The 27,114-nt window shown below is 34.4% G+C and overlaps 3 protein-coding genes across 16 annotated transcripts; all 3 read left to right on the forward strand.

Moving 5' to 3' along the window:
• The first annotated feature begins 1,616 nt into the window (after positions 1-1,616).
• On the forward strand, positions 1,617-4,260 carry LOC131025955 (uncharacterized). Of its 2 annotated transcripts, XM_057955738.1 has the most exons (5): positions 1,617-1,986; positions 2,081-2,176; positions 2,292-2,359; positions 2,442-2,641; positions 4,071-4,260. In XM_057955738.1, the coding sequence occupies exons 1-5, from the start codon at positions 1,835-1,837 to the stop codon at positions 4,140-4,142; spliced, it is 588 nt and encodes a 195-aa protein (XP_057811721.1). In that variant the 5' UTR covers positions 1,617-1,834; the 3' UTR covers positions 4,143-4,260. The 2 variants fall into 2 exon arrangements, with proteins under 2 accessions (XP_057811721.1, XP_057811719.1); XM_057955736.1 differs by having other exon boundaries at positions 1,699-1,986; positions 2,442-4,260.
• A 7,940-nt stretch (positions 4,261-12,200) lies between these two features.
• LOC131025964 (uncharacterized) lies at positions 12,201-16,126 on the forward strand. Of its 12 annotated transcripts, none has more exons than XR_009102194.1 (6): positions 12,201-12,670; positions 13,145-13,203; positions 13,444-13,541; positions 13,885-14,056; positions 14,167-14,328; positions 15,521-16,126. XR_009102194.1 is itself a non-coding variant. In XM_057955746.1 (5 exons), exons 1-5 carry the CDS (start codon positions 12,581-12,583, stop codon positions 15,720-15,722), a joined length of 603 nt encoding a protein of 200 aa, XP_057811729.1. In that variant the 5' UTR covers positions 12,201-12,580; the 3' UTR covers positions 15,723-16,126. The 12 variants fall into 12 exon arrangements, 3 of the variants coding, with proteins under 3 accessions (XP_057811729.1, XP_057811737.1, XP_057811733.1); XR_009102195.1 differs by having other exon boundaries at positions 13,885-13,936; XR_009102196.1 differs by having other exon boundaries at positions 13,487-13,541; positions 13,885-13,936.
• A 5,342-nt stretch (positions 16,127-21,468) lies between these two features.
• On the forward strand, positions 21,469-24,197 carry LOC131025995 (uncharacterized). Of its 2 annotated transcripts, none has more exons than XM_057955778.1 (5): positions 21,469-21,804; positions 21,895-21,996; positions 22,457-22,524; positions 22,894-23,093; positions 23,971-24,197. In XM_057955778.1, the coding sequence occupies exons 1-5, from the start codon at positions 21,659-21,661 to the stop codon at positions 24,037-24,039; spliced, it is 585 nt and encodes a 194-aa protein (XP_057811761.1). In that variant the 5' UTR covers positions 21,469-21,658; the 3' UTR covers positions 24,040-24,197. The 2 variants fall into 2 exon arrangements, with proteins under 2 accessions (XP_057811761.1, XP_057811758.1); XM_057955775.1 differs by having other exon boundaries at positions 21,514-21,804; positions 21,889-21,996.
• Positions 24,198-27,114: the final 2,917 nt, after the last annotated feature.

A 27,114-nucleotide genomic window follows, 5' to 3' on the forward strand; every position in this document is an offset into this window, starting at 1 on the left:
AGTTTACTTACAACTTCTTTTGTCCATGACCTGCATATGTAACCTAAAAACACGGTATCACTGTCTTGGCTTGGTGTCATAGATAGGATGATGCTGCTGTCGTCGGCGAGCGGCGGAGGTGATGTCAGAGAGGATGAGGGAGGCGATGATGGCGACGGTCCGGCTGACTGCAGCTGTCGTTCCGAAGAGATAAAGGGGAAGAAGGCGGTGGTTCCGACGGTAAACTCACCGGAAACGTAAGGGGGGGTGGAAGCTAGGGATTTTTGGGGATTTTTTTTAGGGAGACAGATGAGAGGGAAACAGAGGGGTGGTACTGTGGCGGTGGTGGCTGGCGGCGACATAGGTCGGCGAGTTTGAAGGGAAGGGAGACGGCGGTGTGGTTGAGGAAAGGAGAGAGGAGGATGGTATAAGAGATGAGGAAGGCCAAAATTGGAAGATGGCAAAATTAATATCATCAACTGTTGACGGAGATAAGTGAATGTGGACTCTTAAATAGTGGGGGCCACATTTAAGATTGTTCACCCTTGGCTCTTCATAGTGGATGCTGAAAGTTGTTTTAAAGAGCTTAAAGTTCAATGAAATGCCTTTTTAATGTTCTTAATTAGAAAATTATTAATTTATATTTAGTTATTTTACTTGCCCTTACTTATTGCTCCATGTATCATTTTCACAAATATCTAATAAGGTTGCTTTAGTAATAGGACTATTCGATACAATTTTAATAAGAAACTGGATTAAATTTGGGACATTACAGAAACGTATAAATGACTAATATTATGGGAGAGATGGAATATTAATTTTCCAAGTAGTCATCTAAAATTGTTAAAATTAATCACACACATATTTAAATTTGTTTTTAGCAATTAATGGTAGTATAACCAGAATTGACACAAGAACAATTGAACTAAAATATAATTAAAATTTGAAAAAATTAGATAAATAGTTTGACGTAAGAAGAATTAAATTTATTAATGAATATGTAGAACGGATTTGGGAGTGAATTTTTTTAAAAAAAATTGTTACAACTAAAAAAAGAAAAAAATTCACTCACATTCCAGCTCTAGGGTTACTCGAATCCCCAACCTATTGAGTAGGGGATAAGCGTTTGATTGGATTTGAGAGTGAATAAGACTATAAATGAGAACAGTAGCAGAAATTTACGTTTTGAATCATATTTTGAAGATAATGTTGTTTTTATACACACCAACTTCTTCGTTGTTTTTATACACACCACACCAACTTCCACAAGAGTCACTATATATCTTGAAAATCATACTTTGTCTCTAACAAAACAATAATACTATTTGAATAAAAAATGTCTAAATGAAAAATAGTCAAATACATAAAAAAAAATAATTTATTTGAAAATTTTGTTTCAAAATAAAAAGAATTTAATTAATTTATCCCCATTTAAGTTACTTATGTAATTATTGAATAACCGCCCCCTATATATATATATATATATTTTAATTTTCTATACAAAAACTATGAACAAAATACATTTTTTTTAAGTACAAAAAATTACAAAGATAGTTACAATATGGACAAATACATTTTTATCTAGATATATTTTGTCCAAATAATAATACTAAAAAAAGGATAAATATATTTGGGCACATTAAACACGAGGCAACACGTGAAGTTCGCGGTAATTTCGATGTTGAGATTCATTATTGCCCCCAAATTTTGAATTATTCCATTTTCCCATCAAATATAGTCAACACGATTCCACTCTCGCAGGTATATATATTTATATATGATCTGAATCGCCCCTACCAAATTCAAAACACACAGATCTCCAAAATTTCATTTTACTAATAAAAAGTAGTGTTCCATGGCTTCTACCTCTTCCTCCACTCCCATAATAGCCCTTCTCCAAACCCACCAAAAAACCCACAATTGCAAAAATCTCAATCATGATGCCCAATTCTCATTTCTTCGCCAGAGTAAATTCAACAGATTTCATTCAACAAGACCATCAAACAAGTATATATTTATATTTTATATTTTGTGCTACCTCTAAATTATTTTAAAATGTGTTAACAACTTCTTATTATAGTATTTGTGTTTGGGGTTTCAGGGACTTTGTTGTTCGGAGAGCTACGCCGGAGATCGCCGGAGAAATTCTCTCTTCAAACCCTCTCTCCGGCATACCGCTGATCGGAGACAATCCATTGTAAGTTCGTCAAAATTTCTTACATTTCCCAGCTCATAATTAATTAATTAATTAATCACCTATGTTTTTTTTTTCAATATCATCAAAATAATCATGTTCAAAATCTTTGTTGCAGGCTTGCTGGAATTTGCGCATTAGTAGTAGGGGTGCCTCTTATTATCCAAAAGATAATAGCGTTTTCAAGTAAGTAATTAAGCGATATATTATCATAAAATTAAATTTGTGTTAGATCGTGTGAAAATTAAGTTAGTTGAGCTTTGTATAGATCAACTGGAAGCGGCGTCGCAGACGGTGGAGAAAATAGCGGACACGGTGGAGAACATCGCCGACGAGGTGGATAAGGCGGCGGAGGGGCTGAGGGAGTCGCTGCCGGAAGGGCGGCTGAAGGATGCCGTCGTCTTTGTGGAAAAGTTTGCTGAACATACATCTGATGGGGCTGATAAAGTCAGCGATTTAATGGACAAGGTATTTTTTATTTTTTCGATAATATTTATGAAATTGTTACTTAAATGTCACATTAATGTCTATATGACTATATCCTATCCTTCAATTAAAGGCGCTACACAGTTTTCTTTTATCACTTAAGAAATCAATTAGTGCGTACAATTATTGGGATGAAAAAGGAAATAAATATTTAGGGTTTATATAAAGAAAATCTTGATTTATTTAATTTATTTTTTAAAATAAAAATAGGATTTAGTTATTTTACTATATTCTCTATATTGTACTTATTTATTTTTATTTTTATTTTTATTTTTAATTTATTTTTTAATAAAAATAAAAAAGTTACTAAAAAATTATAAAAAAATAATTACAATGTAAAGAATATGATAAAATAATTAAATTTTATTTTTATTTTAAAAAATAAAATAAATTATTTTTTAATTAGGTAAATTATGGGTGGCCAGTGGTGCTGTTAGCATTACTCACGAAAGCTGGCGCATTACTGGATTTAATGTAGTAGTAGTTGGGTTTGATAGGCACGTGACGTGAAGCAACCAGCCTTTTCCTATTCTTTGACTGTTGACTAATCTATACTCCTATATATTCCTTTCGATAAGTTTTAATTTATCATTTTTAGTACATTCACATATTTGCCATAATTTTTTTTGTATCATTCATCATGGATCATTAATTTTTAATTTATGAGGTATTTTCTCTCAGTAACTCTCTCTATCTCTCTTTTAAAAAAAAAAATTGTGGAGCCTTTATGCAATTTTTAAAACTTGTGTCAGCATTTTTTTAGGACCTATTTTCATGAACGGGTGAAGTATTTAATTTTTTGAAAAGAATCTCTTTAGATAGTATACACTCTCATGAATCCGATCTAATTAATTTTCATTGTTTTCTCAAAAAAAAAAGAATAAAAAAAATCATTGTAATTAAAAAAAATAGTTAGAAATAACAAATTCTAAATGAAAAACGCCAATCAGATAGCTAGATTACTATTCTCTTGTTAAACTCTTACTAAAATCCAAATTAATTGCTGATCATCAATTAATTATTAATAATAAATAAATTTGTAATTGCGAACGAAGTGTAGTATGTGGATAAGACGGTTTTTGCTTCAATCAATATAAATAAATTAGGAGTTCGACTAGAGGACTAGAGTGTGAGTGTTTTCTTTCTTTTTTTGGATAATAATAATAATAATTAAAAAATAATCTCTAATTGCGGCCACGACATCATTTTAATTTCTAATATGACAATATTTACATAATTATACTATAACTTAGAACAATTTCCTTCCGATCCAGTCTTAATGATGAGAATTCTATTATATTATTATATAGCCCAAAGTTTTATTGTTATAAATAGTAGATATTATACCAACCTATACATAAGTTTAATTTTAAATGTGATTAAAGCTTATACTTGGTAACAAAATATGCAGGTGCAAGAACTCGACGACAAACTGGATGAGTTTATGGAGAAAGAAAAAAACAAAAGCACTGGTAAAGCATGAGTTTTACCGATCGATTTGTAGGTTACGATTGTATTGATATCAAATATTTAAATTTTGTTAATATGATTTGACGATCGAAGCGATTTCCTTATTGCAGCTCAACGCATTTAATTTGTTATTTTGGCACTTGAACTTGACTTTTCCTTTTTTACTTTATGTCAACTTTAACATTTATTTTACATTGTCCCCAAGGGGACACTAAGCGGTGCGATCTCCTGTGTGTGAACAGTGAGGTCCCGAGTTCAAACCCCACTGCTCCCCCTCCCCAACTCTCCCAAGTCAAAAAAAAAACATTCATTTTACATTTTACATTATTCTTTTAACATTTTAATAATCAATTCAACATTTTAGAAATGTCATATTTGCGATCAAGGGATAAGTATCCAGTTCGATTTGGCCTGAAAAATAGATGAATTGAATTACTCAATCTGTCCCGATTATATAGGTTTTTTTTTTTTTTTTTTTGAGGAAAAGCCAACCAATATCATAACTTAACCACAAGAGTTCACATCTAAAGGAATAGAATCAGCAGAAACAGGTTGCCAGCGATAATTAAAAGCTAACTTAGCTACACTATCAGCTATCTCATTACCATCTCTTGGTGTCCAGCTCCACTCCATAGTTTGCAAATGAGACATCTCTATGAAAATCTCTTCCAAGTACCGTCCCAGATAAGAAATGTCATCCTCTTTTTTCTCTAGCTTCCAGAAGAGTTCTTGGCAGTACATTTCCGCAATAAGATCCGAAACCCCCTTCTCACGACACAGGCGAAGAGCTTCCAAGACTCCAATGGCTTCCGCTTCCAGCACCGAAAACGTCCCTGCCCGGAAACCATATCTGCACCCCACAATCATACCTTCTCCATCTTTCAAGACCACGCCAAAACCCATCCCAACCTCCAAATCAACCGCGGCATCACTCCAAACTTTGAATTGGTTATTTCATTAATACTAGAATTGAATCTAAAAATGTGCTAAAAATGTATAGCCTTTTATGGAAATGAATCTATATATTTGAGACATTCGAAAAAAAAAATCCTATATAATTTGGATGGAGTTGAATTTTTGGAAAAAATAAAAAACATGAATTTAGCCCACTTTAATTCGATTTTTTTTAAATTTATTAATTAAAAATGACGTTAGCCATTTTCAACAATCAATAAAATACAACAAAAATTAGTACTCCCACTGTTTAATTGATAATGACTCACTACTATTCAGCACAGTTGTTAAGAAAAAGATGTGATTGAAGAAAAAAAAACGTGATTGAAATTGGTGGAGCCCACAATTTTTTGTGAGAGAAGATGTTTTCCTTTTTTGGGAAACGTCCTATGCTATGCACACTTCCGTTCGGATTTTGACACGTATTATCTCATTATAATCCAGTACAATTCACTTTTTACTAACCCAGACCGATTCTTCACATCAGATACCGCCAGTTCATTGGAGAACCTGGTTTTTGGTTTGTATGTGTCCTTGTTTTCCTAGAGTACTGTGCATGGCAGATACATGATGTTTCCTTAACCAATGAGTAATTGATTTATTTGGACTTGTCATTGAAAAAAGTAGAATACACGTTTTTACAAGATGTTGGTTGGATTCATTTGCTGTTGAGTTGAATCTACAACATTTTATTTTCAGGAATCGTTTTTTTTTTTGATCAGTAAAGTAAAATTTTTATTGAAAGAAAAGGGATCAAGGCATCAGGAATGCCAATCAAAACAATAAAAAAAGTTTAAAATCTTTGGAACACCAAGAAGTAAAAGGAATCCCTAACTCCACGATTTTGTAGGCCTCGTTCCAGCTCCAAAGTCTCCCCTTAATCTGTAAGACAAGTCTATCAATATCCCAAGCCTTGTCCTGAAAACGACTACCATTCCTGCTTTCCCAGAGCAACCACACTGTTCCCACCCACAAAGCTTTAAGCAGTCTTCTTTCTCTCTTCTTTTTTCCAGCCGCAATGAAAGAAATGAAGTGTTGAAAGATATCTCTCGGAATTGCCGTTTTGATGTCGAGCCATTGAAAGATCTGGTCCCACACCGCCGCTGCTTTCGGGCAATGGAGGAACATGTGTTCCGTCGTTTCCTCACTAGAAACACATGCATTGCACCATCTCTCCTCCACGCTGATCTGGACATTTCTTCTACTCAAATTATCACATGTTGCCAATCTGTTTCTAAGACATCTCCATGCCGTCACCTTGGCTTTATTTGGTGTTGGGGCCTTCCAAACCTTTGCCATCTCCAAAGGTAAAACTTGTTGGTCCTGTCTTGTTTTTGCCACAATTTCATATGCCGACTTGATTGTGAAGCATCCATCTGTTGTCGCATTCCAGTTCCATCTGTCTGTTTCATCTACACAAGGAGCAAAATCAGCAATCACCAACCGGAGATCCTCCACAAGCCCTTTCTCCCTCTCCCTTAACTCCCTCCTCCACTCCACCCTCCAAACCCACGACCCTCCCTCCCAAAACCCGCTTTCACCAACCAGCCTTTTCTTGTCCAGGCTCAAATTATACAATCTCGGAAACACAAACTTAAGGGGTTTGTCTACCGCCCACACATCCTCCCAGAAGCTGGTCTCAAGTCCATCCCCAATTCTTCGCCTCAAATTATTGATGAACCACCGATCTCTTCTTCCTCCTCCTTTATCCACAATTTTTTGCCACCACCCTTTCTGTCCACCTCTTCCCGCCACCGAACATTCTCCCCCTTCCCCCCACACTAGCTCCCCATAAAGCGATTTGATCACCCTTACCCAAAGAGCTTTCCCCTCCCCCAAAAACCTCCAGAGCCACTTACTTAACAGCACCTGATTGAGCCAATCGATATTCCGGAACCCCAGACCTCCTGAATCCTTGTTGAGACACAAGGCATTCCACTTAAACCAAGTGATAACCCCCGTCTGTGTACCTCCTCCCCACAAAAATTTTGAGAACAGTGAATTAAGCTCCTTACTCACCGCTTTAGGTATGAAAGCGAGGGATAATTGATAGACCGGGATGGATTGCAAAACCGACTTGACTAGAGTAATTCGTCCTGCCATCGAAAGATGTCTCTTCTTCCAGCTTGCCACTTTGTTTGAAACCTTTTCAACCAAAAACTTCCAATCTCCAACACCATTGTTGCGCCCCCCCACTTTAGTACCCAAGTAGTTACACGGAAAGGATCCGATCTTGCACATGAGGAGCGATGCCCATCTCCTCTCAACTGCTTCATCCACTCCCACTGTCAGAATACAACTTTTGTCGAAATTTATTTTCAGGAATCGTTATTGTGTCTATTGTTTAGAACTAGGGTTTTGGTGTATTTGGTGCATTCGTATGACATTATTCACGTGTTTGTGAGGATGGTTATATTTTGACGAACTTAATGGATGGTATTTATTTTTGTAGAGATTTGCCCTTTTTGTGTTATTTTATTATTCGTGTGCACAGTCAATGATATGCAAACCGTGCACCTTAAAGCATACCATGCAAACCATGTACATATACCATGCATGATTAAACAAATTACGCATTAAAAATCATACCATGTACAGTTACCATGCATTAGAAAACCGTGCATGTTCTATTATACCGTGTATCGTGCACGGATAAACATAACGTGTAGTGTGCATGCGTGTAACCGTGTATAGTTGAAAATCAAACTTTTTGTGATATTTTTGTGGTTAAATATCAAATATATAATCACTAATATGTTTTTTATATACTTTATTATATATGCAGACAATCTTCGATATGAATGATTACTATAGTTCCATCTATAGACAAACTATAGTAATTGAATGAAATACTTAGTATAAAGAACTAGTAAGTTCTACTTAGTAGTTCTATTTAATAAAGAGTAATCATTCATGTTATACAAAACAAATAACTATTAGTTGAATATCATATATTTATATATGAAAGTTACATATTTGCGTTAGTATCCACAAGGAAGATGATAGAAAATTGTGAAATCAATAAAACAATGGACAATCCCTTACAAGTCACGATTAGGGTTTAGGGGACACAGTTAGCGATTTCGTACACGGTTACACAATATGTGCACGGATAAGAAAACCGTACACAAATGATTATACCGCGTTAAACACATCGTGCACGGTGAACATACCGTGTAGCGTGCATGCGTGTAACCATGTATAGTTGAAAATCATAATTTTTGTAGTAATCTTATTATTTTATAATAACTTCGAAATCGTTCCTCAGTAATCTAATTTGGATTTGAAAATGCCATATAATTTTTCGTTAATGTTAACGTATGTTGGACTTCCAATTTTGGCATTTATTTTATTTTTCTTCTTAGTTAAATTTGTTATAACATTCGAAATAAACTAATTAACAATCTTTTACCAGATGCGAATATTAAGGACAGATGTTTCAAAACACAAATTTGAAGAAGTGGAAAACAAGGACAGGTACAAACCAAAAACCAGGTTCTCCAATGAATCGGTGGTATTTGATGTGAAGAATCGGTCTGCTTTAGTAAAAAATGAATTGTACTGGTTCATAATGAGATAATACGTGTCAAAATCCAAGCAACAATGTGGATGTGCACACTGTGCAGCATAGACGTTTCCCTTTTTTGGACCAACAATATACATGTGTGTGTGGTAATGTGTAATACTCTTTCGTTCCATATGAAATTAGTCATTTATTCCATTTTGAGATGTCTCAAAAAGATAGTCCACCTTGTTAATTAATGTTATATAAAAATATTGTTTTACTAAATTAACCTGATTTAATATTTCACTTAAATGTGAAAATGATGTGTAAACATAATAAATAAGGGTATAAAAAAAAAACACAATTTATGAGTTGATTAATAAAGAAGATTAAATGCATTTTCTTAATATGTGTGAAAAGTAAAAGGGGACTGAATTAGTGGAACTGATGGGGTAATTTCATAGCTAGCCACCTAGAGGCTAGAACGACATCTTTCAGAGAATGAAAAAAAAAATCAGTCTAAAAGATTAATAGTTCAATGTCCATTCCATCTTTAATTTCAGTCGAACAACAACCTTAATCTCACAATAATATTGATCGCCACCAGTCTTAATCTTCAATTTTGCCAATTTCTTTTGTGGTACATATGTTGTAATTGCAAAATAGTTAAACATGATGTGGTTAGTACAAAATGACCTAGATGTGGTAATGTGGAGGTGTTTGGTTTGAGTGAGAAGACATGATTGATAAAATAATCTACCTTAATCAAGTGTTTAGTTTGCATTATTGAGCCGTGATTGATAATCCGACTCGCATCTAATCATGTAATTGAGTGATTATTTATCACCCCAAAGGTGAGTGAATTATTTAATCACTCATCCAATCCTATCTATCTCATCCATCAAATCAAACGCCGCCGTCAATTAAACTCTTTATGGCTTTACTTGATGAGACAATACATTTACCTTCAATACAGTATCATTTAATATATGAAAAAGATGTCGGAAAATATGTGGACGAGGAAGAAATCGGCATTGCTAAGGGGAGGGAATGTCGTCAACTTCACTAGTTCAATGAGATATATTTAATTTGATTCTAGTGATAACTAGGGATGGCAACGGGCCGGATCTGGACCGGGTCTGGCCAATACCAGATCCAGATCCGTTTTCACATACTAGATCCAGATCCAGATCCAGATCCGTGGATCTGAAAATTTTGGATCCAGATCCAGATCCGTCAGATCCGCGGGTCCACGGGTCCAGATCCATGGATCTGCTATTTCTAAATTAAATTAAAAAAAATTCACAAAATCAACAACATCTAATTTCCATCATGAAAAATATAACACAAAATACTTTTATCTAATTACTTTTAGTTTTTATTCTTTTGAATATAATTTATTTATTATTTTTAATTTAGTTAATATTATTAGTAAACTAAATATAAAATACAAAATATATATATATAAAATAAAACGGATCCACAGGTCGGATCTGGACCGGATCCGGATCTAAAATTTCAAGATCCAGATCCAGATCCGTTTTCAAAACTGAGATCCAGATCCAGATCCAGATCCGTCGAGTCCAAAAAATTGAGATCCAGATCCGTAAAAACGGATCTGGATCCACGGATCTGGACCGGGTCCAAGATCCACTGCCATCCCTAGTGATAACCGAGTCCTTAATAATTGATTGAACTATTTTGGATTAATTTGTTATCTTTTTTGTTTAAGCCGCTAGCACGTATATTTCCACTTGGCGTACGTCCAAGTGAATATGTTTCTAGTTTTGTTATGATCGGTTGTTCCTTTTGTTAAAAGGAAACTAAACGTACAATGTCATTTTTTATTTATAATATTCAATAGGTAAATTATTGGGTGCGGTTAACCGCATAGTATACGGACAATTTAATAAAGGTTACATTTCTTCACAATAATATTTACTTTTATTCATAAAAACTTTTACTTTTAGTTGTCTTCACTCATTATTACCTTTATTCTTAACTATTTGTTCAAGTAATCATTGTCGTAATAAAAAGTAATTATTATTACAATGAAATGTAAAATTTTCTAAACTATTACATTTATTCACAATAAGTGTTACTTTTATTCATGAAAACTTGTAGTATTACATATATAAGTACACATTTGTGCGAACAAATATATATCTTATGCTTATTAAAAGTAACCGTCCACATACTATGCGGTCAACCGCATCCAATACCAACTCTATTCAATATTATTATTGTTAACTATTTTGATCATGCATGCAACTAATTGAAGGAGTATTTTGCAATTATTAAAGCTGGAAGGACTTATATGCAAAGTTGGTAAAAAGCTGTTATTTTCTGTTACTTGCTCGGCAGTTTTTGGAGCTCGATAGCTTAGCTTTCAAGCAATGTTTTCAAGGAGTTTTTTATCTATCTTTGTAGTCTGATCTTCAGTGTATATATAGGTGTGTTTTACTTCTCTTTTAGGGTTGTTAGTTGATAAGCAAGAAGAGTGAAACTGAGGTCATTCGAGAGCTTTGAGAGAGAGTATTCTAGCTGCGATTTTAGAGTTTCTTTTCATTGCTTGTTTTGAGAGATTGTAGAGTGATTGTTTCCTCGTTTGTTCATATCAATAAAAGAGATCGAGTTGACCTGCCTGTGGACGTAGATCCGAAAGGATCGAACCACTTAAATCAAGCGTGTTCTTGTTCTTAATCTTTACTTCAAAGTTTGCTGCATTCGATCTATTTCGCGGAGAGTTCTTCGGCTTACAAATTGGCGTCGTCTATGGGAATCTCTTGGAACGAACCAGAGCTGAAGAAATTGTACGATGGCAGTGCGTTTTGATTTGGAAAAGTTTTCTGGAAAGAATGATTTCGGTCTTTGGCACATAAAGATGAAGGCCATGCTCATCCAGCAAGGTTTGGCTGGTGCGCTGAATCCTGATTTGGAAAAGAAAGGAGATGATGTCAAGATCGATCAACACACGAAGGAGATGTTGGAGAAGGCGCATAGCGCGATCATTCTATGCCTGACAGATAAAGTCTTGAGAGAAGTCTCAAGAGAAACCACTGCAGTTGGTGTATGGAACAAGCTAGAAAGTTTGTATATGACTAAGTCATTAGCAAACAGGCTGTTCATGAAACAAAAGCTCTATTCCTACAAGTTCTTGGAGGACAAAGGAATCGGTGAGCAGCTTGATGATTTCAACAAATCTTTGGATGATTTGGAGAACATTCACTACTACAAAATTACACATACATAACACTTCATACATAACGGTTTTTTTAGAAAACCGTTATGTATGAGCGCATTTTTTGAAAAGATAACGGTTTTGACAAAAAACCGTTATCTATGTACTGTTGTCCATTGAAATAGATAACGGTTTTAGTGAATCCGTTATGTATGAGCGTTATCTATTAATTGCATACATAACGGTATTATCGAACCGTTAAGCCGACCGTTATCTATGAGCGTCTTTTTATAACGGTTGTTTTAACCGTTATATATGAGTGCGTCAACACTGTTATGTATGAGTATTCTTTACATTTATCTTTTATATATATTTTTTTTATCTCCTTAAGATAATAAAATCCTAAAATCCTAAATCTTCTTCTCTTCGTTCCCGTAAGCCCTAAAATCCTAAATCCCAAAAACACCATCTTCAGCCGCCCCACAAATTCTCCCTCTGGCCTCCATGGCAACGACGAGAACCCCGCCGCGACTCGCCACCTGCCCCCGCCGCGTCCTTGCTTCCTCTGCCACCCACCGCGGCCCGCCACTCCTCTTTTGTGATAAAGCCCTAAATCAAAACTTAATTCAAATTCGAGTTCAATCAAACTCGTCACTCCCCGTCGCTGCTCTGTTCTGTGGCTCTCGAAGTCGCCGGCCGCCGCTGTCCAGACCTCCCCCCCTGATGATTCTCGTATCTCTCTCACTCTTCCCGGTGCAGCAAATTAGCTCCACTCGTCCCCGACCCAACAAGACAGTAGATCGATTCCACTATGCCCAGTCCCGTCGTTTCCTGCACCACTTCGGAGCTCCGATGCTCAGCCCTTTCTCGTATCCCCGCCTCCGACGCGGGTAGCCTTCAGGTAGGTTCATTTCGGTGTGTAGTATTCCAAAATTTCGGTTCATATTGAAACTCTATTATTTCGCTTGCCCCCTCTTGCCCTTTCGCCCTTGATTAATCTGTGTTGTGGAGCTGCTGATTTTTGTTGGATTACCCTTTTATGTGAGTTTTGTGTTCAGTGCTTATGTTTTGATTGTAATTAGGTTTTACTGTTTGCATTTCAAGTGTGCTCTTGGTTAATGTTTGAATGTGAGACTGAAGGTTTTATTGTATTTGTGGCGTGGCGTCTTACTGAACTTTTTCTGTGTGTATGCAATTGTGGTTACGATGATTGATTATTGCATCGACTGATCCACATTGTCATTCATGGAGTCTGGATACACTAAGATAGGATTTATCTCCATAGGCATGTGTTTGTATGCTGCATTGCTATTTGTGAGTTGAATTTTGTGCAGAGTATCTGGAATTATATAATTATTGCTTCGTACTAATGCAGGTCAGGCTGCGGTTACTTCTTTGTCCATTTGGTTCCAATATTGTAGTTCGTACAGCATGGTGAGTTTTGAGTTATATTCTCAGATGAGCGTCGATGATGAGCCAACAGGTGTAATGAGATTTTGCATTACTCCAACATAGGGTTTAGCTTCTGGCAGTTTCTAACCACATCAGTTATGTATTTGAAAGAGATTCTGTTTCATATAAACCACGATTGCAGCTAATATATTTTCCACCATTTTCTCTTTTGACTTGTGAGTCCTTTCGTTCATAAAAATAATCTGCGTGTTTTCTTTACAGCTGTTCGGTGGGGGTTGTCTTACCTGTTTATTCTACATTCAAGGCCATTGAGACGAAGGATCAAGATGACCAACACAAATGGCTTGTATGCTGGGCTGGTATGTCATGGGATATGGCTTCTTTTGCCTTCAAATACTGATAAGTGATGCTTGTACAAGAACTTTTGTTCTCCAATATTTTAAACTGTGAAAAAGTCTTATTTTGATATGCATAATCGTCCAGATGAAGTATAACAGTCTTTGGTTTTTGGTCCTTAACTGAATGACCTTAAAATTTGACATAACTTACTCTTATGCTTTTATTGACAGTAATCAGATAAAAATGGAATATAAAGAATGCTTTCTGTATGCCTTTGTTTATTTTGGGGAGTTACAGGAAATTTCTTCTTGTTGAGGTCATTGTACTTTTATTCATTTTGATCGTCATATTATATGCTTGCAGCTTATGGATCCTTCATTGTTGCTGAGATCTTCACTGATAAGCTTCTATATTGGTACTGTTTTAAACAATTGCAGGAGACTTGTGGAGTTCTCAATGTTCTTGCTCTATTGGTTTTGCCGAACATCTAAATTTAGAGAATCTTATCTTAAGTTAATACGTTGATTGTTGTGAGGTGAAACCTCACAATACCTTTAACATTAGCCAGTCACCCGAATCTTTTCAATAATATGTTTAAAATTGTCTATTACGCTATATTCTAATGGTGCCTCGACTGATTTACAGGGCCGATTTGAAATAATCTCATTGTCAGGTTCATTCCTTCTGTCAGAGAGCATTGGTAACTGCAGTCGAACTGGTGGTCTGAGCATATCTTTGGCTGGATCAGATGGTAGGGTATTGGGTGGAGGAGTTTTCGGAATGCTCAAAGCAGCATCCCCTGTACAGGTCCATATCTCTCCCTCCCTGTAAGTTATTATGTCTCGGCTTGTTAAGGACTAATACATTGTGTTTACCAGTCTCCTGCAATGTTCACTGATATGCTTGGCAATGATACATCAAAGAAAATACATATTTAGTTGGGCTCGTGTCAATACTCCATTGGATTTTACCTTGCATAGATATTACACTACTACAAAAATACACATAAATGTTACTATGTGTTGAGCCCATTTTGATTTATGAATAAGGGAATAACGACTTTTAGTATTGAGTGGAGAAGTTGTGGTGATTGGTTGTGTTATAACTTGCTTTCTTGGTGTTGATGAGTTAAATATGAATTAAATTTCAAGCTAAAGCGTGCTAATGTGTAGTAAGATGATGTATTTGAGTTCCTATAGCTTTTATTTGGCCAAAATATGAGTTATATGTTGAGTTTCAACAGAAACTGTATTGCTGTCAAGTTTGGCTGGACGAACCAGTGTCTTGTGAGGGATTTTCGAGAGTGTTCCTGTTGTCCAAATAACTTGAAATTTTTACTGTAATCACTTCAGCATGAGTAGGAGGTTTCTACAAAATTTCAGCTAAATTGGACACCGTTAGATATGTCAAACAATTTTCTTAAAAGTACTACGCGAAGCAGCAAGGTTCTGTGGCAGATTCTGCATTTTGTGAGATAATTTCTTATACACTTGAGATATTCTGCATTTTGTGAGATAATTTCTTATACACTTGAGATATTGTATTTTTGTAACTTTCTAATAAAGATAGACTTTAATAGCTTTCTTAAAAGGTAAAGCTTGTATTTTTCTTTGAAGAGGTTGATTTTATATGATTTTTCAAAGTTGAGATTCATATATGATTTAGATTCTGCATTTTGTTATATTACTATGCATCAATATTTGATGTAACTCACATGTTGCTGGTATATATGTTAGAGTGAGGTGCTCAAAATGACACTAGTGACTTTTGCTATACCCCTGAAGAAAAAAGAAGGATTGTTAATACCTGTATTTTTAGCTGTTATTATATAGATTATGATCATATATAAAGACCCATGTGTGCATAATGCAACATGGGTGTTATCTACAAAATTCATGGGGATCTGGAGTCAGAAATTTCTTGTTATGAAAGTTGCTTAGTTAATTACTTGTTCAATAAGCTTTTCCCTCTGATGCGTTGTTTATGCTTGTATGTGCAGGTATCTGACTGTCACTCCAAACTTTGTGATGGAAAAATATAAAATGGCCAATGCATTAAGTGATTTAGGCACAAAGATTTGGCTTCTTTCTGGTGACGATATAAATATGAGTATAAGAAATAGAGATATGCTTATTTTATCCAGTATGAACAATACAAATGACTTAGGGGCATTGAATTGGAATCAAATTCTTAAAAGATGATTTAATTTGTCTGCTGATTAATGGTGAGTAATGATGACCGTGAACACACCTTAAATCAGCTTCTCACTGTAAGACTCTGAAATCTAGCTTACTTTTTCTGAATCACTTTTAAATGATGTTATTATAGCTATTTTGTTGCTATTCTCGGTTGGCTCTTTGTATGCTTTTGTGGCAGGTTTGTGGTGGTGGATTAAATGAGCCATACGTTGAGCTGAAGAGGCTTGTGAATTCACAAGAAAAGTTGTACCAGATGGCTAGCTAGTTGCATATTTAATATGTTTAGTATTTTTGTAAGGCATAATAGTATAGATAGAGCAGTTGTTGAATTTTGACTATATTCAAATCTTGTATGAATTCTTTTTTATGATAATAATATAAAATTAAATATTTTGGATGATATATAATATTATTATTGTTGGTTTTATCATTTATATTGTTATGTATAAATTAATAGATAACGGAGAAATAGAAATCTAATTACGGTAAAAAACGTTATACATAACGGATTACCAAACGTTATTAATATAAAAAAACCGTTATGTATGGGTGTGTACATAACAGTGAATATTAAACTTTCATGACGGTTTGAAACGTTATGTATAATACTATAGATAACGGATATAATCCGTTACGTATATATAAACAATCGTTATGTATAATAGAATAGATAACGGATATAATACTATAGATAACGGATATAATCCGTTATGTATAATACTATAGATAACGGATATAATCTGTTACGTATATATAAACAATCGTTATGTATAATAGAATAGATAACGGATATAATACTATAGATAACGGATATAATCCGTTATGTATAATAGAATAGATAACGCTTAAATCTCCGTTATATATGAAATCCACATACATTACACCATTATATATTACGGATGTTTTCGCACATAGATAACGGATAAAATCCGTTATCTATGAGCGAATCTGGCGTAGTGATTGATGTGAGTCTAGAAGATGAAGATAAGGCAATCATTCTATTGAATGCTCTGCCCAAATCTTTTGATCAAGGATGCAATGCTATATGGTAGAGTGGACTCAATCACACTGGAGGAAGTTCAATTGGCACTCAAAGCCAAGGAACTGCAAAAGTTGAACAACAATGTTCAAGATCCCAATGCCCAAAGCTTGAATGTGAAGAAATTCAAGGGAAAGAAGGGCAAGAAAAATGGAGCAGACAACAATAAGCAAGGCCAGTCAAAGCAAAAGGAAGCTGATCATAAAGAAACAAGGACATGTCACTGGTGCAAGAAGCCTGGCCACCTCAAGAAGAACTGTTTTGCTTTGAAAAAGACTCAGGCTGAAAAGGAGAAGACAAGTTCAGCTGATGTTGCAGAAGGAATGGAGACTGCAGAGGTTCTAAATGTCATTGAAGGGCCCATTGAAGACTCATGGATCATGGATTCAGGATGCAGTTTTCATATGTGCCCCAATTAGTCATGGTTCCAGCAGCTCATTGAGGAAGATCAAGGATCAGTCCTTCTTGGAAACAATTAGGTTTGCAAGGTGAAAGGTATTGGCACTATAAAATTAAGAATGCATGATAAATCTATAAAGATATTGTCTGATGTTAGGTTTATACCTGGTCTGAAGAGAAATTTGATTTCTCTTGGCATGCTAGAATCAAAGGGTTATTCATTTCTGTCTAAAAATGGTCATTTATCTGTTATTAAGGACTCTAATGTGGTTATGACAGGGAAAATGAATAATAGCCTGTACTATCTAGATGCTGAAACTATTCATGGAAATTCTCATGCTATTGAAAATGTTGATCTATGGCATAGGAGATTAGGCCATGCCAGTGAATCAGGAATGAAATAATTGAACAAACAAGGACTTATTGATATAGATAATCATCTTAAACTTGAGATATGTGAATCTTGTGCTCTTGGTAAAAGCAAGAAAACCTCTTACCCCACTGGAAAACATACATCCAAAGCCCCACTTGAATATGCTCATAGTGATCTGTGGGGGCCTTCACAAACTACTACAGTAGGTGGAGGTAGATATTTCTTTAGCATCATTGATGATTACTCAAGAAAACTTTGGATATATGTTTTAAAAGATAAAACAGAAGCTTTTGAAAAATTTAAAGAATGGTGTAAAGAAGTGGAGGTGGAGAAGGGAACTACTCTTAAGTGTTTAAGGACTGACAATGGCCTTGAGTTTCTTTCTGAGAATTTTCAGGTTTTCTGCAAACAAAAATGGATGAAAAAGACACAAGACTGTACCAGGCCATCCCCAACAAAATGGAGTGACTGAAAGGATGAACATGACAATCTTAGAAAGGGTAAGATGCATGTTGTTGAATTCCGGGCTGCCCAAGAAGTTTTGGGGTGAAGCAGCATCTACTGCTGCTACCTTAATCAACAAATGTCCATCATCTTCAATCAACAATGAAACACCAGATTTCAGATGGTATGGCAGTGCAGGTAACTATGCTATCCTTAAACCTTTTGGTGGTACAGCCTATGCTCATGTTAGACAGGACAAATTAGAAGCTAGAGCTCTCAAGTGTGTGATGCTTGGTTACCAAAAGGGAGTAAAGGGTTATAGACTATGGTGCATAGAACCAGGAAAGCAGAAAATCATCATAAGTAGAGATGTCAAGTTCAATGAGGATGACATGCCATTCATAGATAAAGAGAAAGTCAAGCTCCTGCCAAATGATAAGAAAATTGAGGATATCAGTGTGAAGGTGGAGCCAGCTGACTCTGATGAAAAAGAGCCATCTGATACAGAACAAGATAATGATTTAGGAAACAATGGTGATGATATTGATGATCTGAGGAATTATAAGTTGGCCAGAGACAGAGATAGAAGAACTATCAAACCTCCATCTAGATATGCAGAAGCAGATATGATACACTATGCTTTTAATGTTTCTGAGGAAATAGAGTATTCTGAGCCAAACAGTTACAAAGAAGCAGTTACTTGCAAATAGAAAGATAAATGGATAGAGGCTATGAATGAAGAGATATCTTCATTACTCAAGAATGGAACATGGATACTTGTGAAAAAGCCAAAATCTCAAAAGGCAGTTAGTTGCAAATGGATTTTTAAAAAGAAAATTGAGATAGGTAAAGTAACAAGGATAAGATATAAGGCTAGATTGGTGGCTCGAGGTTTCACCCAAAAGGAGGGGGTTGACTTCAATGAAGTATTTTCTCCTGTAGTCAAGCATAGTTCCATTAGGATTCTTCTTGCAATGGTTGCTCAGAATGACTGGGAATTGCAACAATTAGATGTAAAAACAGCTTTTTTGCATGGAGATCTAGAGGAGACAATCTATATGATACAGCCTGAAGGATTCACTATATAGGGTGAAGAAGATAAGGTATGCTTGCTAAATAAAAGTTTGTATGGTCTTAAGCAGAGCAGCAGACAGTGGTATAGAAGGTTTGATGACTATATGAATAGAATTGGTTTTAGAAAGTCTGATTATGACAGTTGTGTTTACATAAAGAAAATAAATGGTTCTGCTGTAGCCTACCTATTACTATATGTAGATGATATGCTTATTGCCGGATCTAGTAAAGATGAGATACAAAGTGTTAAGCAAGATTTGCAGAATGAATTTGAAATGAAAGATTTGGGGAATGCAAAGAGGATTCTTGGCATGGATATACTGAGATGCAGAGAAAGGAAAGAGTTGAAGCTTGTCCAACATGATTATATTATGAAGATAGTTAAAAGGTTCAGAAAGATGGAAACAAGATCAGTTTCAGTTCCTATAGCTCAACACTTCAAGCTATCTGCAGATCAGAAACCTAAAACAGAAGAGGAAAGAAAGGAGATGAGCCATACTCCTTATGCTAACATAGTGGGTAGCATTATGTACACCATGATTTGTACAAGGCCTTATTTATCACATGCAATCAGTGTAACTAGTAGATATATGTCAGATCATGGAAAGACTCACTGGCAAGCACTAAATTGGATACTTAGGTACATGAAAAGTACTGCAGGATATGGTATAATTTTCAGAAAGAATGAAGATTATAAGCAAGATGCTCTCATTGGATTCTGTGATTCAGATTATGCTACAAACATTGACACAACGAAGTCTCAAACTGGTTATGTTTTTAATCTTTATGGATCAGCCATAAGCTGGAAATCATCACTACAGTCAGTTGTTGCTCTATCAACAACCGAGGCAGAATATATTGCTCTTACAGAGGCAGTTAAGGAGAGCATATGGTTAAGAGGCATTATCAAAGATTTTGGTATTGATCAGAGATCAGTTGTGATAAATTGTGACAACCAAAGTGCCTTACATCTTGCCAAACATCAGGTATTTCATGAAAGGTCGAAGCACATTGATGTTAAGCTACATTTCATAAGGGATGAGATAGAAAAAGGTGTTGTCAAGGTAAAGAAGGTTGCTACTGAACACAACGCAGCTGATATGTTCACAAAGTCACTCCCAGCTACCAAATTCAAATATTGTTTGGAGCTGATAGGAGTTCAACTTCAATAATTTTTTGAAGGATGCTCTGTGGTGGAGCTTACTGGCAGGGAAGCTTTTGATTTCCTTTATTGATGTTTTCATGCATGCTCAAGGTGGAGATTTGTTAACTATTTTGATCATGCATGCAACTAATTGAAGGAGTATTTTGCAATTATTAAAGCTGGAAGGACTTATATGCAAAGTTGGTAAAAAGCTGTTATTTTATGTTACTTGCTCGGCAGTTTTTGGAGCTCGATAGCTTAGCTTTCAAGCAAGGTTTTCAAGGAGTTTTTTTATCTATCTTTGTAGTCTGATCTTCAGTGTATATTTAGGTGTGTTTTACTTCTCTTTTAGGGTTGTTAGTTGATAAGCAAGAAGAGTGAAACTGAGGTCATTCGAGAGCTTTGAGAGAGAGTATTATTTTAGAGTTTCTTTTCATTGCTTGTTTTGAGAGATTGTAGAGTGATTGTTTCCTCGTTTGTTCATATCAATAAAAGAGATCGAGTTGACCTGCCCGTGGACGTAGATCCGAAAGGATCGAACCACGTAAATCAAGCGTGTTCTTGTTCTTAATCTTTACTTCAAAGTTTGCTGCATTCGATCTGTTTCGCGGAGAGTTCTTCGGCTTACAATTATTTCATGGATCCTAAGATTTGGCCTTGTGAAGTGCAGGTTGAGAGTTTTCCTAAAGCTATGGGCATTATGTTATTTTTATAAGTGGAGGATAAATAATGATTTCTTATTTTCACTTTATAGTGATTCAAACTCATAATTTACTACAGCGTCTTATCAATCGAATTTTATTGCATTTAATTAGGTTCATTTTATATGAAAAAGAAAGAAAAAAATGTTAATTGCCGAAAACAAGACAACGTTTGCTTTAACTTGTATTCAATAGTATATAAGTTTTGAAACGTTGTACCGTTAAATTTTAAATTTTGTACATCCATAATATTTATCCACAATTTTCTCCGAAACAAAACTTCATTATTTCAATGCCAAAACAACGTCCTTCTAGAATCACATATCGAACAATTTATTTTGTGATAAAACTGAGATATGCAGAAAATGTATGTAGTGTTACGATCACATTGTTTTTTTAAAAAAATTCGCATCACAATTACAGATTCAAATATACATTACACTATGTGATTGCAGACAATTAAACCTAAAAAACACTACAAAATTAAAATTTTACATCAGATCTTAAGCATCACATTATTTTATACATATGCCAACTTCATTAATAATTAATGCACGGGCAATTTTCTGCGAGAATCAATATCTATCTTCATTAAAAGATTAGGCCAAATTAAGCACGAGGCACCACGAGAGAGAGACCTTTTCTTTGCGCCAATCAAATAGAGTCAACGTCTCCACTCTCCTTCATCTATATATTCATCTCCATCCCAATATTCAAATTAAAACACCAAATTAACTTCAATTATTTTTCGATCTTATTACTTATATGGCTACATCTTCTTCCACTCCCATCGCACCCCTTCTCAACAATAAAAATTCTCACAATCATAAAAATTTCAATGATGATGGCCAATTCTCTTTTCCCCGCCGGAGTAGTTTCCACAAATTTTCCATAACAAGCCCATCAAACAAGTATGTGTAATATTAATTCACTTCTTCTCCCATTTATCAAAAAATTGTGCATGCACGTAAATTAAATCATATATTCTGTTGGAGTTTCAGAGATCTGGTTACCCGGAGAGCTACGCCGGAGGTTGCCGGAGATCTTCTCTCTCAATTCCATATCCCCGGCATACCGTCATGGTTCCCTACGGACAATCCATGGTGCGTCACTCTAAAACTTCTTACTACTATATATGTACATAATAACCATAGTTGGTATCTCCAAATTTTAGTGTTTTCTCAATTTAGGTTTATATTTCAAAATTCCCAACATTAAACATAAGTTTGATTAATGTCCCGCTTATAAAATTTGACAGCGGAATAATGAGTCGCTTCATCAGAATTTATACTATTTATAAAATTTCAGAAAAAAAAAACCCTAAACCTTATAAGGCGACTTATTCTGTAAGGAGAGACATAAATAATTTTTTTTCCGAGTTGAGGGTTCTTGGAGTGAAAACATAAATTGTGTATAATTTTTTCAAAAAATGCAAAATCAAGGACGTACTATGATTAACCCTATATTTTAAATCACATAATCGCGTAATTAACATTTGCTTGTTTTTGGATTAATAGAACAAAATTAAATTGATGATATTCAAAAATCAAAATCTTGTTGCAGGTTTGTTGGTGCATCTGGATTGCTAGTAGGGGGGCCATTTTTGATCCAAAGGCTAATAGCATTTACAAGTAAGGGATAAAATAAAATTACCTATATACTCCCTCCGTCCACTAATTCAAGGCCTTCTTTCCTTTTTGGGACGTCCACCAACTCAAAGCCTATCCATTTTTAGTAAGTTTTTATTTATATTTAATTGGTGGGTCCCAAAACAATACACTTTTTCTCCACTCAACTAATAAACAATACATTAATTGTGGGTCCCTTTCTCCACTCAACTAATAAAAATATATTTTTTCTTAAAACTCGTGTTTTGCTACTTAGGTCCTGAATTAGTGGACGGAGGGAGTATATGCTTTTGTTAAACACACATTTTTGTAGGGTAAATAATTATATATGTGTAAATTAAATGGGAGTTTAATTTATTTTTGTACATATAGAGCAACTTGATATGGCGGCGCAGGCGGTGGAAAATATTGCGGACGTGGTGGAGAACGTGGCGAAGAAGGTGGAGGACGCGGCGGAGGAGTTCGAGGCTTCGCTGCCGGAAAGCCGCCTCAAAGAAGTTGTTCACTTTGTGGAACATTTGGCTGAAGAGACAGCTGAAGAGGCTGACAAAATCGGAGATTTGATGGACAAGGTACTTTTTTTTAATAATTTCGGAAATATATATGGAATTGTTAATTATTAATGTAACACTAATTCTATATCATATGCTTCAATTAAAGGTGTGTCCATATTAATTCCCATGTGCATTTTTGTTGGGATGAGAAATATGAATAATTGCTGCCAGCTGTTATTCACATATTTGAAGTAGGTGAAGCTGCAATGTTGGATTTATTGCAGTAGTTGGGGTATGATGGGCATGTGAGGCTGCCAGCTATTCATACTTGCTTAGTTTTTAGTATTAGTCTACCAATCTAGTCAGCATAGATGTACTACAATATTATCTTTCCTTTTTTATCCGAAAACAATACTCCTTCGTCCATAAAAAATATTTTAATTTATTACTCGATCCATCCATCCCACGAAACTTGAGCAGTATTCATTTTCGAGTCCGCAAAATTTGAGCACCTTTTTTATATGATATTTTTTTTTTCTTTATTTATCTTTTCGCTTTTTTACCTACCATACTTGACACACAAAGTATAAACTTTTTAAAATTCGTGCCGAAAAGAAATTGATCAATCTTCACGGGACAGAGGGAGTATTTTCATTCATCTATAACACATAAATATACTTAGTTTATGTTTAATAAATTTTTCACTTATACTCTACACACTTAATCATTATATTAAAATTCGTGCAATTTAAAAGTGAGTACATAAATTGTGAATGGAGAGAATATTATATTTTTCTCATTTAATGGAAGAGTTAGGCTATAATTTTGTTTTAAAATACAAACTATGAACTCATGCATCAATTATATATGAAATATGTATGGTGAAATCCATCTCATTCACCAAATCAAATGACTTTTTTAATATTAGGTTAATTTGGTAAACGAAAATATGTAGGTGGAAGAATTTGACGACAAGCTGGAGGCGTTTCTGGACAAGCAATTGAAACACACTGATAAAGCATGAGTCTTTACTGTAAGAGATCTATGTTTGTGTTATCATCAATTGTTACTTCTGTTAATATATATCAAGCAAACGAAAAGGAGGTTAAGACATGCTTGCAAGCTCGACACATTTAATTTCTTATTTCGCCACTTGAAATATATACTATCTTACTTTCTTAATTTGATTCTTTTTTTATTGTTCAACGTAAATTGTTAAACTCTTCACCTTTTATTTTATTTTTGTCTCGTAATATTTCGAGTTAAGTTTTTTTTTTTTTTTTTTTTTTTTTTTTTTTTTTGATCGGGCAAAGTCATGTTAGATGTTAATAATTAGTTCCCCATCCACTCCAAGAACCACCTTATCTCTCCATTCACCAAAATCTACCTTATATCTCCTCAAACTCCAATTCGCTCCCAAGAGGGATCGAACCCGGGTCACTTCACTTAAGTGAGGACCCGGTGGCCAGTGGGCTAAGCCCCCTGGTTAATATTTCGAGTTAAGTTGTAATCCATATTTCTTAGTTGTGCATGACAAATATCACATGTTTAAGTTAAAGCTGTTAAGCTAACTTTTTTTTATGAGCCATATCAAATTAACCAAATTAATCGAATCAAATTTTAGTTTTTAGTTTGGTTGAAGTTCGGTTTTCCATTTTTTCCCTATGCTAACATGTGTTTATTTTTTGGGGATTATTTTTACGATTTTATAAACTTGCTTAATCTATATCCTCTTGAAATAACTAGAATTGTATAAATAAATAAAAATATTCAATTACGTAAATTAAACGTGACGTTAAAGATTAGTTTGGATAGTCTCAACCTTTGATCCTTATTGCCAAGTTTCAGTCTTTCCCTTTGGAATGAAGTATAAGTGGTCTTTTTTTGCTAAGACATACAGGTTATATCTGTATATTACACTTAAATTAATTAAATAACAAATATGCTATTGCAAATTAGATCAAATATTTAAATAAATACAATACAATTTAATATTCAAATAAAATACAATTCACACATCATTGATAAAACTTGAATTAATGAACTCTTGAAAACAAAGACCTTCAGTGCCTAGGCCTCCTCGATGTACACATGGCTTATTTGAAATTAAGGGGCGAATAAAAAAGTAATGATTCGCGCAACGTGAATTAAATTTAAACAACGGATTTTGCAATGAAAAATTCTAACAAAATATGAATCTGGTATATTAAAGCTGAAACAAATAAAATTATTCTAGACCTTTTCAAAAAAAAAATCCAGACAATAAAATTTCACATATGCGGTGCATTAATCGCTCGAGATTCCAGTATTCATTATTTGTTGATGAGAATGAAAATGAAAATTTTGGGTTTGCGCTGAATTGGGATTTTGCAGGTGCCGTTTAAAATTATGAAAGCCCAAATTCATGTGGAAATGAATCGAGCCATAACATACATCCGGTCACTGGACCGAGTTAAATTGGTGGATCGAATTTATTACAAAACGAAAAGTTGAAACTTAATTGCAAAACGTTTTAAAACTTGAATTTAATTTGCAATAAAGGTCAAAGATTGGTATTTCAGAAGCTATTAACCTATAAAACCGTACTCAAAAACTCGTGTGCAGTTAGTAGTTAATTATGAGTTAATTAGAATTTTAATTAGGGTTTAACAATTCTTGAATTGATTAGGATTTAATTTGAAGAATTTTAATTAGAGTTTAATAATTCTTAAATTGATTAGGATTTAATTTGAAGTTTATTTTTAAGTTATAGCCCGAACTATGATCTTGTTATGACTTTTTAGCCCGAATATAATAAGTATTATAAATATAGTTAGTACTTATCTTCGTTGTTCACTTAATAGCTTGAGCCACAATTTTCAAGCAACTTAAGGGAGTTTTTATTTGTTTTCAACATTCATAAAAACATTTGCATCAAGTTGTTTGTAGACATATAGTAATTAATTTTGAAGCATATTTCTTAAAGACAAGTTATAGCTTAAGTTGGTCAAATATTTTATTTTTGGCTATTAATTAAACAATGAAATTAGTACATGTTATATTTACATCATTGCAAAAATATTGCAAACTTGCCATAGAATTTTCGTCAAAAATTCTCGCTTTTTCCGTCATAGATTTAAATTTTAAGCATACCACCGATTGAAAATCGCCAACGTAGAATCAGTGGTCGCAAAATACAGTTATGACGGAAGTACGACTCTGTTGCAAGGCTTGCGACGAAACTGGCGACATATCTATAATTAGTATTGATGAGGATGGTTTCGTGCATTTCTTTTGTTGGTCTCAACTTTACAAGGCTCAATAATGAGATAGAGGTTTAAAATCCCAACATTTGATTTATGGCTCAAACTAACAATTGCTCCCTCTGTCCAAAAAAAAAAAAAAAAAAAGTCCTAGTAAGGGACAACACGAATTTTAATAAAAATGATTATTGTATTGTGAGTGGAGAAATAGTCTCATTTAAAAAGTAGTATTTACAATAATAATTAATTGTATTATAAGTAGATAATAGAGCCCATCATGTGATAGTTAGTTTCCAAAAATGGAAAGGGAATAATTTTTGTGGACATTCCAAATTAACAAAAAATTGACTATTTTTTATGGACGGAAGGAATAATATATATAATATATATATGTGAGTTATCCCGAATACAACATGTGAAAATAGCAAATCGGTGTTGAAACCAATACCAAATCTAAGTTGTGATGGAGTTGAGCAAGCCTGAACGAAGTTAGCCCTGTCAATCACCAATGTTGCTTAGCCCTGCCGATCAACGACTTTAGATATCAGTAGATTTAAGGCAGAACTGTTGTAATAGAACATGGCTCAGTTTTCTTGATTAATGGTTTTATTTATTATTAAGTTTCTTTTGTAACCTATAAATAGGACCTCTTATGTATAAGATAATAAGGTTATTATTATTTTCTTGATTCCTTATACTTATTCTTTTGTTTTCTCCTAATTTTCTGTTGATCCGACTCAACAAGTATATTTATTTAAATTAATTTGTGACGAATATTTCTGTGGTTAGTATATATTCCCTCCGTTTATGAAAAGATGTCATAAGGGAGGGTGATATGGTAAGTGAAGAAATTGACC

This window comes from Salvia miltiorrhiza, chromosome 1, assembly GCF_028751815.1.
Source record: "Salvia miltiorrhiza cultivar Shanhuang (shh) chromosome 1, IMPLAD_Smil_shh, whole genome shotgun sequence".
Classification (NCBI taxonomy): domain Eukaryota; kingdom Viridiplantae; phylum Streptophyta; class Magnoliopsida; order Lamiales; family Lamiaceae; genus Salvia; species Salvia miltiorrhiza.